General features: G+C 42.3%; 1 protein-coding gene across 1 annotated transcript in view; it reads right to left on the bottom strand.

The window, feature by feature from the left end:
- Positions 1–16,357, bottom strand: part of serinc5 (serine incorporator 5) — a 37,051-nt gene that overhangs the window by 14,219 nt on the left and 6,475 nt on the right. The window contains exon 2 of the mRNA XM_062452094.1: positions 211–378. Coding sequence (XP_062308078.1) covers positions 211–378 — 168 coding nt within the window. The remainder of the gene's footprint in view (positions 1–210; positions 379–16,357) is intronic.

Raw genomic sequence — 16,357 nt, 5'->3', positions numbered from 1 at the left:
TTACCAGACACACACACATTACCACCTACACATTACCACACACCCCTATTATCAGGCACACACACTGTAACTGTGCCTCAACGATCGATCACCCTGGAAATGTGCATATGAGTGAGTGTGTTTTGGAGTGTGTATGAGAGTGTTTGTGTGTGTATGAGGGTGTATATGAGTGTGTGTGTATGAGTGAGCATGTGTGCGTAACATGCTCACGTTCTCCCTCATCATCTCCTCGACACTTGGCGACATCATGGCGATGCAGATGATGGTGACCAGCAGGAAGTAGAGGGCGTACATGAAGCGGGTGCCCGTTGACTGCCTGATCTTGGGACAGCAGCCACAACAGCACGCACACGCAGCATTCCCACAGCAACACGCCAGCTGCGGAGATACGGAGAAATTGAACAGAAAAGTAGGGTCTGTGTTTGTGTGTGTCCTCGCTTCGGGGGCATTGAGGGGTTGATCTCATACCGGGCGAGAAGCCTACATTAAGGGAACAGACAGGAGGTCGCTGGTGATCCACATCCCATGTTGAATCGCCAATTAATTAGACACAACAGCTTTTATTTAGCAGTCAATGGATTAGTGAGGCTGTTTAGATTTCATTAGTGAGGGGGTGCTGGCTCTCTATACTGGCCAGTCAGCGGGGGCTTCTAGAACCCTGAGCCAGGGGCAGGGCCTACTCAGACATTCCACTGCAGACTGAGACAATGGGGTATCCGTGGCGACCAGGCAGACCTTGCTATCTCCGCCCACTCTAACAGCAAACTGCCAGGTGGTCTGTGCCCAGCGCCCTTTCTCCCCCTTCGACCGCTGTGGTCGAAGGGGGAATCAAGTGTTGGTCACCTCTCTCTCTGTCCGCCTCTCCTTCTTTCTCTGTCTCTGCTTCTCTATCACTGTCTGCCTCCTTGTCTCTCTCCTTCCCTGTTTCTCTCCTTGTTTCTCTCCCTCCGTCTCTCTCCTTGTTTCTCTCCCTCCGTGTCTCTCCTTGTTTCTCTCTCTCCGTCTCCCTCCCAGTCTCTGTCCGTCTTTCTTTATGAAGATGATGTCCTGGGGAACAAAAATAACTTTTTTTCTTCTACTCTGCACCTTTCTCATGTCCTTCCTCCCCCCACTCCACCATTCTCTCTCACACCTCCCTCATTTTCTTCTCTTCTCTCAACCCGCCCCCACATCTCTCTCCTTTTGCCCTCATGTCCTCCAGCTGTTGGGGTGTGGGAGAAAAAAACGATAGGCCTCTCCGATACAATAAACAAACATACACACGGCTTGTCTCCCACCACCAGCCCCTCTTACACAGCCTTTTCAAGGCGAGAATGTTCTGTCTTTATGCCACCTCGCAGTTCTCTATATAAGGTACGAACACGGAATGGGGGGGTGTGCAGACACATAAGATAAGTTTCTCCTCCATCTTGAAATTATAAAACCTAGAAATGTTTACCATGACCAACAGTTGCTACGTTACAAGAAACCAATCCGATTGGCCAACGCTAGCGTTTTCACGCTCCTCATTTACATAAAGTTGAGAAAATCCAACTTGCAACGCTCCACTCCGCTCGCCTTCCCACAATGCCCTACACGAGCGTCAACGCCTGGTTTCATTGAAAATGAATTGGAAGCCGAGGCCCCGCGCCACCCGCTCCGCTGCAGTGTGAACGCACCGTTACTCGTTGGAACATGCAGAAAGTGTGAGTTTGCGCCAAGGTATTGATAAAAAGCTTAAGTTACTTGACCCCAGGTACGTGCTCCCTGACCGCAAACATTTCTCTCACACCGCGCTGCCTAAACTTTATGCCGAGTGTAGGGAAAAAGTTGAGGGAGACTTATTTTGCTACTATACGGATCTGTGGTCTATTGTCTTAATTATCGTTATCGAATGGAAATATAAATATCTATCGTGATAATTTTTTACCCATATCGCCCAGCCCTACGTCGAACTATGAAAAATAAACCGTTGTTGGCAGAGTTTGCATTCAAAGTTTTTCGAGTCACCCGGTACTTTGTCAATGTAATGAAATGCTGCCATACCACAGATTTATTTGCCATTTTGACTAATAACACCAACAAAGTAGGCTATGGCAGATTTTGTAGTTCGGCAGCCAATTGTGCTCTTGCCATGTGCAAAAAAACAAAACAAAGCGCAGATTAACGAAAGGGAAAACAGTAACACCTTTTCTTTTAAATGATATATTTTTGAGTTGCTTTATTTGTCTAAAATTATATCATCAACAATTTCTGTAGAACATTTCTTTAATTGAGCAATGGTGACACAAGCGGGAATCAGATCTCACACTGCCATAAGGCAGCTTGACTAAAAGAATCTTAGTCGACCAAGAGCATATCGACCAAAAGATCGACTAGTCGACTGAGTGGGGACAGCCCTAATGTGAATGGTAAAATACTTGGATAGGCTAGCCTCAGGAAAAACACACCACCCTCTAGTCCGAGGGTACTCAATAGGCGGACTCCGGATCCGGACTCAGACGCAATACAATTTGGACCGAAGCCAAAATCAACATTCTAATTTAGTCATGATCCAAGAGAGTTTTCATTGATGCGTGATTTTGCGCTATAGCCTATATTTTCTTTACTACTAGATGTGGTTTCTATCATCCGTGTTCATTCCAAAGGTCCAATCGGCAGCTATAATTACTGTAATCACTATGACAACTCACTCACTCAACGCTGTGCCGCAACCTCTGTGGGTCATGCAGGTTGTGTGTGTCATTTGCAACAACGCAGGCTAATCGATTTGCCAACAGTACCTGCTTCTTCCTTTGCGAAAATTATGGCGTGACAAAACCCAACCTAAAGCGAAAAGTTGATTCCGAAAATGTCAAATTTCAGAGTGGACTGACAAGTGTAGTGAGGTCAGCCAGACCACACGAGCAAACATCTTGTCACACCTGAAGAGTCTGATTCGATCACATCAGACAAACCTAAATCAGCCCTCTTGACACCCTCAGTATGCTGATTATCCACCAAACACCGATGTAAAGGAACCATAGAGTTGGGGGGAGACCTCCCCAATCCCCTAGCTTTCAAGCTTCAAAGGGCCTGCTTGAGACAACACGTCTCCAGCAACCATTTGTGCTCTCTGTTTTGGCAGCAATTTGAACAAAGAACATACCTTAATGAGAACCTTTGAGGAAAGTTCTTCAGACTTCACCTTTACGACAAGAGTACAAGGTGGAGAATTATGAGGGGGATATTTGTGTCATGTTTGTTACTTTGTTTTAATTTTGTGTTTACTGAAATCTTGATTCTAGTAACTATTCCTTCTTCCTGAAAGATAACCAAGTCATTCTTGGTATCTACACAAAGCTAACATAATAAAACATCATTCAACTATATTTTGTAACTGTACCAAGATGTCCAGAACAATATTTGAAAAATCCTATGAACCAGCCAGAGACCTGTTCACACCTTTGGTAGGTGTAAAGTAAGGAGGGGGAGTTGAGAACCCAGCTTCATCAAATCAACCTCTGACTCCAGACTGTACTCCTTCAAACTCTGAACTGTATAAAACTGAGATGACAATCAATCTCTGACTCCAGACTGTACTCCTTCAAACTCTGAACTGTATAAAACTCTGAGATGACAATCAATCTCTGACTCCAGCGAAACCAACCATGGCGTGAACGCCATCAGGATTGGCGTTCAAATGACGTTGCCAAGCTTCTCCTGGGATTCAACATGAGTGATTGCAACACTACCTGAAAGTTTCAACAGAAGAACCAAAAACGCAATTCTAATTGCGACCTGACTGAGACCCCACAGACTCAGGCCGAATCCCAATACTCTGTCTTACCCCTAGCCCTTAGTTTTGCCGGTTCACGTGAGAGTAAGTGGTGTCCCAATACTCTTTTTGAGCGAGGGGTAGGGCTAAGATGAAGGGGTACACACCCCTTAAAACCAAGTGAAAACGGGAGCTTACTTGAAACCTAGGGGTATGTGAATCCTGCGCGACCGGCAACAATGGCGTCCAGATCATCCAGAGAGTCCGATAAATGTAATATTTTTGGCTTAATTAATTGATAAAAAAATTACGACAGTCTTGTTTTGTGCTATACAGTCCTGTACATAAATATTTGCAACCATGTTCTTAATTGAAACGTTTAAAAAAATTGTTAGTATGCTACGCTAACGTTACATTGCTGATTTGCACAACAGTCCCACATTTCTCTGACTAGCATGTCTACAGTTTTAACTAAACTCCATTAGCAGCGAATTTCGTTTGATATCAGTGCATAACACTACTTGCTTTGGAGACATCGATACGTGCTAGATGACGTAACCGTAACCAAGTGGCGTCTCATTTCATAGGGGTATGTAGCCCATACCCCTCAGTTTCGAGGGTCAAGGGCTAGGGGTAAGTGGTAGGGGTAAGACAGAGTATTGGGATTCGGCCTCAGTCTCATGATCCTGCAGCGCAGCCGGGCTTTGACTTCAGATTCTTCAAATGGGCCTTGAACGCGAACCGCCCTCAACTTCATTGGTCAACCCTGATCAAACGTAACTATGGCTAAAGGCCGCAGTATGCTTCTCCGACTCTGTTAACGGATGGGCGGGCTTACGGATACGGACGGATAGACTGCGTTTATGGTATCTCCGTAGGCTGTGGGTGCTGAAAACAATTCACTGCCAGAAGAGTAGGTGGCGCAACATTTTTTTGTAAGTCGTCGTCGAGCTTTTATTTACAAATTAGCCGTTTCATCAATAAAATACGCACATTTTCAGCAACTACACTGCCCATTTCTTGTCACATTTTAATTCAGATGCTGATTTACATGTACTGTTTAGTTGAAATATGAATTGTAAAAACGTACAATTCATGTAAGTTTTTACAATTTCTGTCTTTCGTTGAGTTAGACCATTTCATTCTGTTCATTAAAACCAATCTCTCATATCAAATTCATAATCTAACTTGTTCATACTACCCATGTTTACTTGAATACATTCATTGTAAAGATATTTTGACGTGTGCGTGTTCACTAATGTTACGATTGGCTCTACACTTCATTCCTAAAGATGAGACTAATTACTACATATTAAACACAGGATCCCTTAATGTCCTAAACCAGCGGTTCCCAAACCTTTTAGGCCACGCACCCCCTTCTACATCCCGAAAGGGTTCACGCACCCCCACACCTTAAAGATCCTGTAAAGTAAATGCCATGTTTTGCTTCTAAGTACATTATATACGTGTGAAATGAGTTCCTGAAAGCATGTGCAAAGCGCTAAAACTTTGTCGCACTGAAATGTGGAGTTAGACCGAAGAACAGTTTCTCTTCCGTTTTCAGCTCAGGTTTTAATGGGCGGAGCCAAAAAACTACCTATCTACGTCATTTCGACCTATCTACGTCAGATCACTGAATGGCTCCTCCTGCTGTACCGTTATTGTAGCTTACATCAGCTAGCTAGCTAGCTTCAGGATGTCTCCCTCCACCCGCAACTGCATCTTCCCTGGATGCAAGAACTCCAGCTGCGCTGCAACGCTAAAGTTCCCTATTGATAATGAAAGGAAAAATAGGTGGATAGATTTTGTGAAGAGCCACGCTCATGGAAAGCTTCGGATAAACTCCAACAGCCGCCTCTGCACTGACCATTTCACGGCGGACAGTTTTAACATGGACCAGAGACAGACGGGGTTCACCAACACACGGCTTCTCTTGCAGCGCGGAGCCGTACCGAGCATCGCCCTCCCAGCCGTTCATCCTCCGGTCTCACCTGGACCATCCACCGCCGCCAGCAGTTCAGCAAATCTATTTCAAGATTAGCCTTTATTCTTCTACCCAAGTAGGCCTACACCTATCTCTTGGTCAGTTTTTGGCACTTTCTTCATGAGGTGCAGTTTGTGTCGCGTGTATGGACTGATGTGGGAGGACTGGATGGAGAAGCGCTAATTACTTAATAGGCGCAGCTGCCGGTCCTGTCATGATTGGATCCTCAGCGCCGTGGGAATGCGGCCGCGGAGAAGAGAAAAGGGGCGACATGTCGGCAAGAGGGGAGAACGGAATACGGAGAAGAGTAGACCGGACGCGACCGGTCAACCAGTGTGCAGTTAAGGAGGTTTGGGATTACGTGCTGTCTACAATCGGAGAGAGCCGGGACGAAGGACGTTTGCTAACTGTTCTGTGCACGACCAGGAGGACCTATGGACACAGGAGCACAAATCATGGATGGACATTTCGGACGTTCGAAGAGTGGGTGAGCGCTGATAGCGGCCCTTAGTGACATTGAGACTTTGATTTCGGTCGGGCCACTGCCGACCGAACGGACCGCCTATTACTTGTTTGTTTGTCTGTCAACTAGCCTGCTTCAACTCCGTTCGTTGCCAGCACTGTGTGGGCGAGCCACTCGCACTCGGGGCCAGCCCTGCAACATCCCAGACCTCGGACCCCTGAGTACCATAAACTGTTATTTTGCTCCCGGTGGAGGAGGTGCGGCTGGTTGTTTTAAACGTGCGGCGTGCCACAAGTTGGGTGCCTTTATAAACTATTGCAGTGACGTGTTTTTAGTGTGCAGTGGACTTCACCCCTACATAGGGATGCGTATTGATAAGATTTTAACGATTCCGACTCCTTATCAATTCCTGCTTATCGATTCAATTCCTTATCGATTCTCTTATCGATGTTCCCCTTTACAGCCATAGGTCTGTGCGTCCTGCACCCCCCCCACACACACACTCGTTCTAAACGAATTTCTCAAACTGGCTTTGACTGCTGAATCGATATGCTCAGTTTAATAATGCAACACGCGAACGTTTGCTGATAACACACGCCGCCCCGATAACGTGAAATGATCAATAAGATCAATACTAAAGGGAGACGAATGCCGGAGCTAAAATGTATGCTTCAAACGATGGGACAGAAGATAACTAGATCGACTACACACAATAAAGGCAAATTGCTTCACACAGTAACAAGTGGTTGTGATCACTTTTGAGCAGTTTAGCTCTACCTTAGATAGTTAGAAATGAAGCGCGAACGTTAGCTGCGCTGCTGCATGCATCGAACACATGACGTTCCAGTAGTTCATTCCATGCTGTGTGTTCAAATGCTTCTTCATGTTTGTAGTATTTCCTCCCTTCGACAAAATAGACTTTTTACACGCGTTACAAGTGGCGTTGTTGTCATTTTGTCGTGTGAAATACAACCTTTAGAACGCTTCTTCCTAGTTGCCATGTTTGCTGCAGTCTGTCTATGCGCGAACTTTTATAGTTTATTCAGACAGACGTTAGCGTGTCCCATTATTAAACTGAGCACATCGATTTTTAATCCATTATTAAACTTAGCATTTTAATTTTTTAAGGCACAGAGAATCGTTAAGGAATTTTGCTAACGATTCCAAGGAATCGATTCACTGGGAACAGGTTCTAAACAAGAACCGGTTTTCGATACCCATCCCTACCCCTACAGTACGGAAGGGGCAGAGGGTAGGGAGCTGCTTGGGCCTGGTTGTGCCTTTTCGGTGGGGAGTGTGCACAGCAGTAATGGACCGTGACAGTTGGGCAGTGCCTCTGATGACTCAAATGAATTTAAATAAAGTTTTTGTATTATAAACCTCGTGTGTGCGTGTTTTGGGGATCAACATTGGTGCCGCCACAGGGCTAATTAGTAGTGGCGACATTTGTACAACTCCTTTACTTGTAACACTGATGTTTTTATATTTAATATAACATTGAACATGCTATTTTATGAAGTCCTCCACTTTTTCTCCTGTAATATTAACAGACAGTGGGGTTAAATGTTCAATGTATGGACTGGCTATTACATTCAAATGTATGCATTGACTTGGCAGTTTGTCTCCCACGCCAATTGTATACGCTGCTACAGCCGTGTTGCTTTTTTTCTAGAATATATTGCTCAGATTGACCATAAACACAAAATAAAACTTATATCTGAAGTGTGGTGAAGTAGGACAACGTTTTTTGTTCCCGGGTGCCATGGTGGATCCTACTATCGGAGCTCCATTGATGTTGGCTTTTAATAGTTCTCATGCCTGCGCTTAACTCAGAGTTGACGTACTCCGAGTTGAGTTAACAAATTCAAATCCGCTTTTCTGGAACCGAGTTTTCAGAATTTCCCATTTCAGAGTAACTCAACTCAGAGTTCAGGGTTAGGCTCAGAGTTTGTTAAACCCGCTACCTGGAATACCCCCCAGGTGTGAAAACGCCCTGAAACACTGCAAAGTTTTTTATTTTAAATTTAAATCTTACAACAGGAATTTTTATAATTCATGTTTTTGTTTTGTGAAAAATTTAAACATTATATTAACTAGGCCTACTTATTAACCGAGAGTGAGGTCATGCCGGGAAATATCAGACTGAGGCTTTAACGCATCGACCAAGCGAGGTTGATACGCCAAAGCCGAAGTTTGATATTTCCCGGAATGGCCGAACGGTCGAGGTTGGTAAATTGTTTATTATATGGCATTTTTCGCTCCTTTCATTTTGTAAATGAAAAGAAGATGTTAATTGTTATCAGAAATGGTAATTGTTATCAACTCTCAAGTCTTCTCACGACACTGTCGTGACACGGCTCAGCTAAAATGGCTTTAATTTGCAGTAAAGTAACAACTCAACAACAAAATCACTTTCAATATTTTTTTTTCGCTGCTTCTGAATTTCCTCATGGCTGTTGATTTCTATCAATATCGCTCATTTTGAAGATGACATCAGAGGGCAATACGGATCCGTATCAGACCGGCGAGGAGGGCAATACGCGGCTGGCATGACTACCCATTAGCCAATCAGAACGCTCAGTACTGTCGTTGCCATATAATAATTAATATTAATTATTACACCATTAGACCACCATTACATTTTTCCTCTCGCGCACCCCCTAGAGGCAGCTCGCACATCACACTTTGGGAATCCCTGTCCTAAACCAATATTAAGGTGGTGCCCCAAGACTTTATTATAAATTAAGTATTTCTATTTTATGGTGAGCAAACCCCACTACACAAGTATGCATTTGTGTTGCCGGTGGGGAGCACAAAACCGATATTAACCCTAATCTGCAATGAGACGGTTGCCCTTGTCAAAAGTGGTAACGTGAAACGTCACTGTGAAACGTCACTATGACACAAAGCATAGACACTTTGAACAAAATTACCCCCAGAACTCTGAGATAAGGGCCAGAAAAATAAACGATCACTGTTCCGGACCCTGAACTGAATGGAAATTTGGTGAGTGGACCTTTTGGGTTTCTAATTGAGTATCCCATCTCTAGTCGAACCCAAGAAAGAAGTCTATGAGCATATCCTAGTTCAGAGCCATAAACACTGTGTTCATCACACGATCTGGGAGCCCCAGATACAAGGCACATACACACACAGATCATGCATAGACACAACAACAGCATGGGTAATTCAAGATGGGAATAGAGAACTGTGCTCAAGAAGATAAAAATCGACATAACTATGCTTTGCTGTATTGCATCAATTAAATAAACAAGCACTAACCAAAATAAACATTAGGCACGTAGCTTCACCTTTACTAGGGAGTAAAGACCCACCAAGTGGGTGCATATTAGGGGTGGGGGAAAAAAATCGATTCACATTTGAATCGCAATTCAGTCTTCTAGTGATTCACAAATGTTAAAAATCTTTGTTTTTTTATATATGTATAAAAATGTTTTATTAACAAAGTCGCTAAAAATCGTGAATCGATTTTTTATTGATTTGTGACCCCAAGAATCAAATCTAATCGTGAGGTACCAAAAGATTCCCACCCATAGTGCATATGTGACTATTAATCACCAGGGTGTGTGTAATAGAGCAGAGACAACGTGCACAGTATGTTGCCTAGTTGATAAGTCAGAGAAAGTGACGCTGGATAAAGGTGTGCACTGACAAAGTAACAGACACGCTGTCCTTGTGGGCCAACAGGGAGAAGGGGAACAAAAGAAGGAGACAGACTCAAATATCAGACTGGAGCCAAGCTCAGACATACTGAGAAAATCTCAGATCATTTGGGGTTAGGAGAAGAGCATGTGTGGGAGGTGGGTACACACCCTGACCCACACCATGTTTGTTCATGATTAGAAAAGTTGATAAACTTTTAGTTCTTTGCCGTTTAGAACCTGTTAACCTAGAATGTGCAGTGTAGAGTTTGCAAGCATTATATTAAAAAGGCTTCTATATGAAGAATCAACCTTGGTATGAATATTATAAGACTGGCTCCTCATATGGGTGTGAGTCATTCAGAAATTATGCAACTTCATTCACCAGGACCAACCAGTTTTGGAGAAGCAGAGACAGGAAGACCACAGGACAGGAACATCACAGGATAAAGACCACGGGATAAAGACCACAGGATGAAGACCACAGGATGAAGACCACAGGATGAAGACCAGAAGATGAAGACCACAGGACAGGAAGAGACTAAAAGACAGGCAAACAACATAGTTTTCTTCCCAGAGGCATGCCTACAGTCTGCTAGATGACCACACCGTGAGATGAAACTACTGTACGTGTGCACACCTTCTCTCAAATTACACACTTTTCTGAGAAAGAGAGCCATGGGGAAACAAAAGAAAGAGAAAGGGAGTAGAAGAGGCCATCCAAAGTAAACATACACACAGTTTTACTCCTATCTGTACTGAGATGCTCCATGTCTGAATAGCTAGGCAGCAACACACACAGGCCTGCTTCCCTACGGACTAACAAAGCCCCTGGCGACACAACACAGACAGAAACTAAGGAAAACTATTCATCTATCCACACAGCTCACTACCGGATAGGCCTACTTACACACACAAAAAACATGTATTGCCATTGTTGTGGGGACTCAATTCAGACCCAATCAAAATCCTGTTTTCCCTAACACCTAACATTAACCCTTACCCAACCTTGACCCCAAAACCTAACTTGAACCATAAACCTAATTCCTAATCCTAAAACTATTGGCCTCATCGGATGCTCCTTTTGCAACGCTATACTCTTTTTACTCAAATAAACGTACCAGTACGTTTATTTTTTTTACCCGAAAAATCCACCTGGTACGTTCTTATTTTGGACGGTATGTTTATTTTATTTTTGAAAATTGAGACAATTTTAGAAAATTCCATGCATTTCTTTCGGAAGGGAAGATAAATTTGAACTCTTTGATGTGAAAACGTTATCTACCTTAGCTAGCTAGCTACTGGCAAGTAGTTTACATTAGCTAACGACGTTAGCTACCAACTGAAGGTTGTCAGTGCAAGCTAGTAAACGTTCTGACAGTAGGCTAGCCTATGGCCGATATTCTCAACAGGAGATTGAGAATAATAGCCCAAAAAAGAACGTGGCAGCAATTGAAAATTGTAGGATAAAATTCAAAACACTGAAGAAGGCCATGGTTAATTGCACTTGATGTGGGCTAATAATGTTTTTGTCTTCACATCTTGAACAAAATTAATAAATTACTTCAAAATAACTTTGCCACACGCATTTATTAACTGATAGGCTAAATGCTGAGCTTTAAGATAAAAGGGAAAGATAATAACCATGACTAAAATGGGGATTCACTGAAATAACTAGTATTGCACAGATCCAGCACCGACTTCAGATCAGAAGGTGACCAAAACTGTAGCACACTTTGCTTGGCAGAACAGTCATTTAAAATTGCTCAGCATGACTAAGAATATATCATTATTATATTACACGTGCATATTTAATAACATAACAGCACCCTTTTCCATTGGAAGTAAGGGCATGGGAACAGTCCAATTTAGACCATTGTAAGGGCACCTTATAGGGTACTGCATCACATTTTCTCTACTATAAAGGAACTCATGAAGACATGTTTTTACATTTATAGAGGGCACACTGTCATTTATTGCATGGGACATCCTGTGCACTCAAGCATATTTCACAATGTGAATGGCAGACAGTAGGGCACTTGGTCTAATTTTTGCCACTCTAGAGGGCATTTTAGAAACACTTTTTCAACCATGGGGGCACCAGGCAGTCACCCCCTGAGTCTTCCAGTGGGCCTGGATATACCCATGGGGACAGTATATTGCACCTATAATATTGGGGAAGCCAGAAGGAGAGGTAATATAGAGGCTTGTCAACATATAGGCTACTTTAAACAATGAAAATACTTTACAATTGAATAAAAAGTCTCCTTGATTCTTTGTGTTTCAAGATGACCTGAAAAACTGATGATAATATTCAGGTACTGCTTTGGAGCAAGGTATACCCTTCATATTTCCTGGCATAGTTGCCCGTTCAAGAATGTCCCACATGCAAAGACACACAGAGATGCAGACAAACTGAACAGTGTCAAGGCTTGGCTACAGTCAGTTTGCTTCCTTGTGTGTGATTCCAGCAGACTACATAGTCTAGGCCTACCTACATAGACTGCAGTCTATTATTATATCTACTATTATAGTCTACTACTCTCCTTTCTATTACTTTCTACAAAGGATGGTAGGCTGCTCTTATGTGTTCATCGCCATCCTTAAGAGTTGCTAAAGTGTTATTTCATATATATATATATATATTTTTTTTTTAAGAATGACAATTAAATCTATCTAGATAAACTATGCTGGGCCTGCTGAACCTATACTTCTTCCACAGATACTGGTCAGGGAAGCATTACTTCTGTCTCTGAAGACCCTTGGGGCTGGTGGGATAAACACTTTGTATAATCTGAGCACCTTCATCCACCAGAGTTGTCAAAGAATGGATACGCCGTAATTGATTGTAACTTGTCTAGACGCTCTGCTTAGATTCTAAGGCCTTATGTCAATAACCAATGGCTTTTGAAAACAGTTAAAGTGACATTATTTCTTAACTTGTTTATTTAAATTAATATATTTTTTGGAGATGATCGTAATCATTCATGTCTGCACTTCAAAAAGTCTGAATTTACGTTTCCGAACACGGACTAAAGTGCTTTGCGCGCAGGACTTTACTCGACGGAACTGTCTTTTGAGATTCTGTTTCCGCCTGTTTGAAATTATTTGCAACACATTTTAGTTTAGCTTGACTTTTAGCCTGACACGGATCAGGCTAGTTCCGAAGTATAAGTTACCTTGGTTACGTGTAACCAAGCCTCTTTTTTGAGATTTTCTATGTTATGTTTCAGTCATATCGACTGTAAGTTTTTGAGGAAAAGTACCAGTACTATATTTGTAACCAGACAACCTCTTTTTTTACATTGTGATAATGATTATGTATTTCCAAATGACAAGTGTTGAGGTATATTCCTAGCAATGCTTTGTTTGCTAGTGGTTTTCATGTTATGTTGCAGTCATGTTGACTGTTTTTGAGGAAAAGTACTTGTACTATATTTGTAACCAGACAGCCTCTTTTCTGAAATTTTCTAACAATGATTATGTATTTCCAAACTACAAGTGTTGAAGTTTTTTCCTAGCAATGGTATATTTGCTGTCCATTTCTATTCCTGATTGCAAGTGACAGTAAAAGATGCGCACTTACACTGGTAGGAACACATTTTGATAGCATATGGACACAGTTTGCGTGTTGATTTGGCAATTTTCCGGGGGGTACTTTTATTAGATTTTGAGGATTTGTCCGGGGGGTTCTTTTATTCCGGGGGGTACTTTTATTTGGGTGAAACGAGTATCTGCCTCTGTAAACTGAAAAACATGGCTGGTACGGCCTTGCATTGCTCCTGAACTGTGGAACTCACTTTCCACTAGGCATCCTTGCTTTAAGAAAATACTTTAAAAGTACATTTTTAATCTTGTTTTTAATTGTTAATTTGTGACTGTTGTTGTATTATTAGGGTGAAACCTAGGGAGGAAACCTATTGTTTTTGTTAATTTTATTATTATTGTTATTAGGGTTCCTCCGGTAGGAGGGAACCTATTGTTTTTGTTAGTATTCTTCTTCTTATTATTATTATTATTATTTTTTCTCCTTGCGCCCCAATATCTCAAAAAGTCCCTGGTCATAAATCTTGTAATTTGGCTCATTCAGTAAGTTTCCATGATGGTATCAATTTGAATCTAGCTTTATTCGGACAATGCTATTTTTTGGGGCAACTGCTATTATCCTAATATATATGGCAGTGAATAAAGGGAATCATTGGCCGAAAGCATGTCATATCCCAGTACGATACGTGGCGCTGTTTTCATTACAACTAGTGGTGATACAGCCATTTCCGCTTGACCTCTTCACCACTACCAACAACAACAACAACATCCAAATTTCAAGGTGAAGCTACGTCCCTCTACATTTCGTGCATGATAACAATAGGAGTACTGCGAATGCAAACGGCGCTATTGGCTAGATTGATAATGGAGAGACAATGCTGCCGCCAAAGGAACATGGAGAATTCAGACCACCAATATGTTGTTGCACTTTGCCACTGTCTCAAGCATGCGCAAAGACGCAGAGTCCAGTTCATAGCCAAATTCACCGTTTTCAAGCATACGATGTCCGAATTATCAACCGACTCGGACCGAGTTATCTCGGGGTGTCGATCGGATCGTAGTCGGACCGCAATTATTCGAACAAAAGTGTTTACAAGAAAGGGATAATTATATTTCAGTCCAAATAAGACAGTAATTCGAATCCATGTAACCACAGTGATTGATACTACATGCAAGTGGGTACCCCCACACCAAATATGGGCCACATCAGACCATAGGGGGCGCCACAGGCAACTTCCAAAAGTCGGATTTTCAGTGATGGCATTTCCACCCGATTGCTCCAATTCTTCTGAAACTTGGTGTACATGCCTCATTTGTCATGAGGAACAACAAAGCCTCAAGGACCCATAAGGGCCGCCATGATGGATTTTTCTGTACAGCGACATTTTGCAAAAACCTTCAAAATTGATCTCCTCTTATAAAAAAGTTCAAATTGACCTGAAATCTTTTACAGATATGTATCATTGATGTATTTAAAAACGTTACTCAAGATAGTCGAATCAAATACAAAATGGCTGAAAGAGGTGTCTTTATGTAAATGTACACATTGCCTCAATTTCTTTGTGTCAATAAATCAAATTTAATTTTGACTGATGGTTTTTCAAACCTAATAGGGTTCAAGATGACATCACTCTGAAGTACCATGAACAATTTCACGTTGGTATGTCAAAATATGATTGAATTAGAGCCGTTTCAACCTTGGCTAAATCTAACAACGCTTACCACAGGAGAAACAGCTTATTTTTGTATACAGTAACTGAACATGACAATATTCAACACTGAGAATAGCTCAATGGGCTGGGATGGTGACCTGCAAAGTATAAGGTCGTAGGTTTGAATCCAGCCACAGTCTTTGAGCCTGTCTTAAATTTGAATATCTGTTTAGTTAAACGGGATGACATCGTTCTGAAGTACCATGCGCAATTTGACCTTGATATGTCAAAAGATCATTGAATTACAGCTGTTAAATTTTTGGCCGAATCGAACAATCCGTGCTACAGGAGAAACGGCTTCCTTTTTTTATACAGTAACTGACCACATATTCTCAGCTTTGAGGGTAGCTAAATGGGTTTAAACGGTGTCCTGCAAAGTGCAATGTCACAGGTTTGAATCCAGGCACAGTCTTTTGGCCTGTCATAATTTTGACTATTTGTTTAGTTAAAACAGGCAGACATCATTCTGAAATACCATGTGCAATTTAATGCAATTTCACCTTGAAATGTCAACCATTTCTTAACCTTTGTCCCAAAGCTGACCAAAACCTAATACTCATATCACGCAGTCGGAGCACAGCTAGATAATCAGCGTCAGCACCCTTGGGTACCCAGCATGCAGTGCGGCATGTCAAAAAACGCAAAGACCTGTGGAAAATAGTTTGGTTACACAGCCGTGCGAGGGATTTCAGTTGTTGTGTTCGTTCAGTTAGATGTTTGTAATGTTATTGTTTGTTAGTTAATATTATCTTGTTGGACACCCTGATTGTGCATGTTGTGTAGTTTAATGGGACCAGAGAGTCGGCTGCTATATTTTCATAAGCTATAGTTGCAAGCAGCCGAACATAAGCTCTGCCTAGCCCCGTTACCCACATGACTATTGCTGGTTGTGCATTGACTGAGATTCTGGAAAGAGATCAACTCAAGAAGAGTGTCAATATCCTATAAAAAGCTAATACTCTACCTCAGGGGTCGGCAACAGGCAGCCCGCGGGCCAATTGTGGCCCGCCAGCGATTTTATTTGGCCCGTCAAAATATTTCCGCTTATATATTTTTTGTATCGTTTTTTTCCCCGTCGACTTTTATTTTGAAACCGGAAACTGGGTATGGTGTCATTGACTTTTCTGAAGTATTTTCTCGCTATGTCATCGCTACCATAGACATATGATCCAAAGCACCCCGATAGCACCCCCCAAAATATTGCTTGTGAAATTAAGAGTTTTCAGGCCCGGAGTGGCCATCGGGAGAATAGGG

This window comes from Osmerus eperlanus, chromosome 25 (genome assembly GCF_963692335.1).
Source record: "Osmerus eperlanus chromosome 25, fOsmEpe2.1, whole genome shotgun sequence".
In the NCBI taxonomy this organism is placed as follows: domain Eukaryota; kingdom Metazoa; phylum Chordata; class Actinopteri; order Osmeriformes; family Osmeridae; genus Osmerus; species Osmerus eperlanus.
This window is presented reverse-complemented; position numbering and strand designations above follow the sequence as displayed.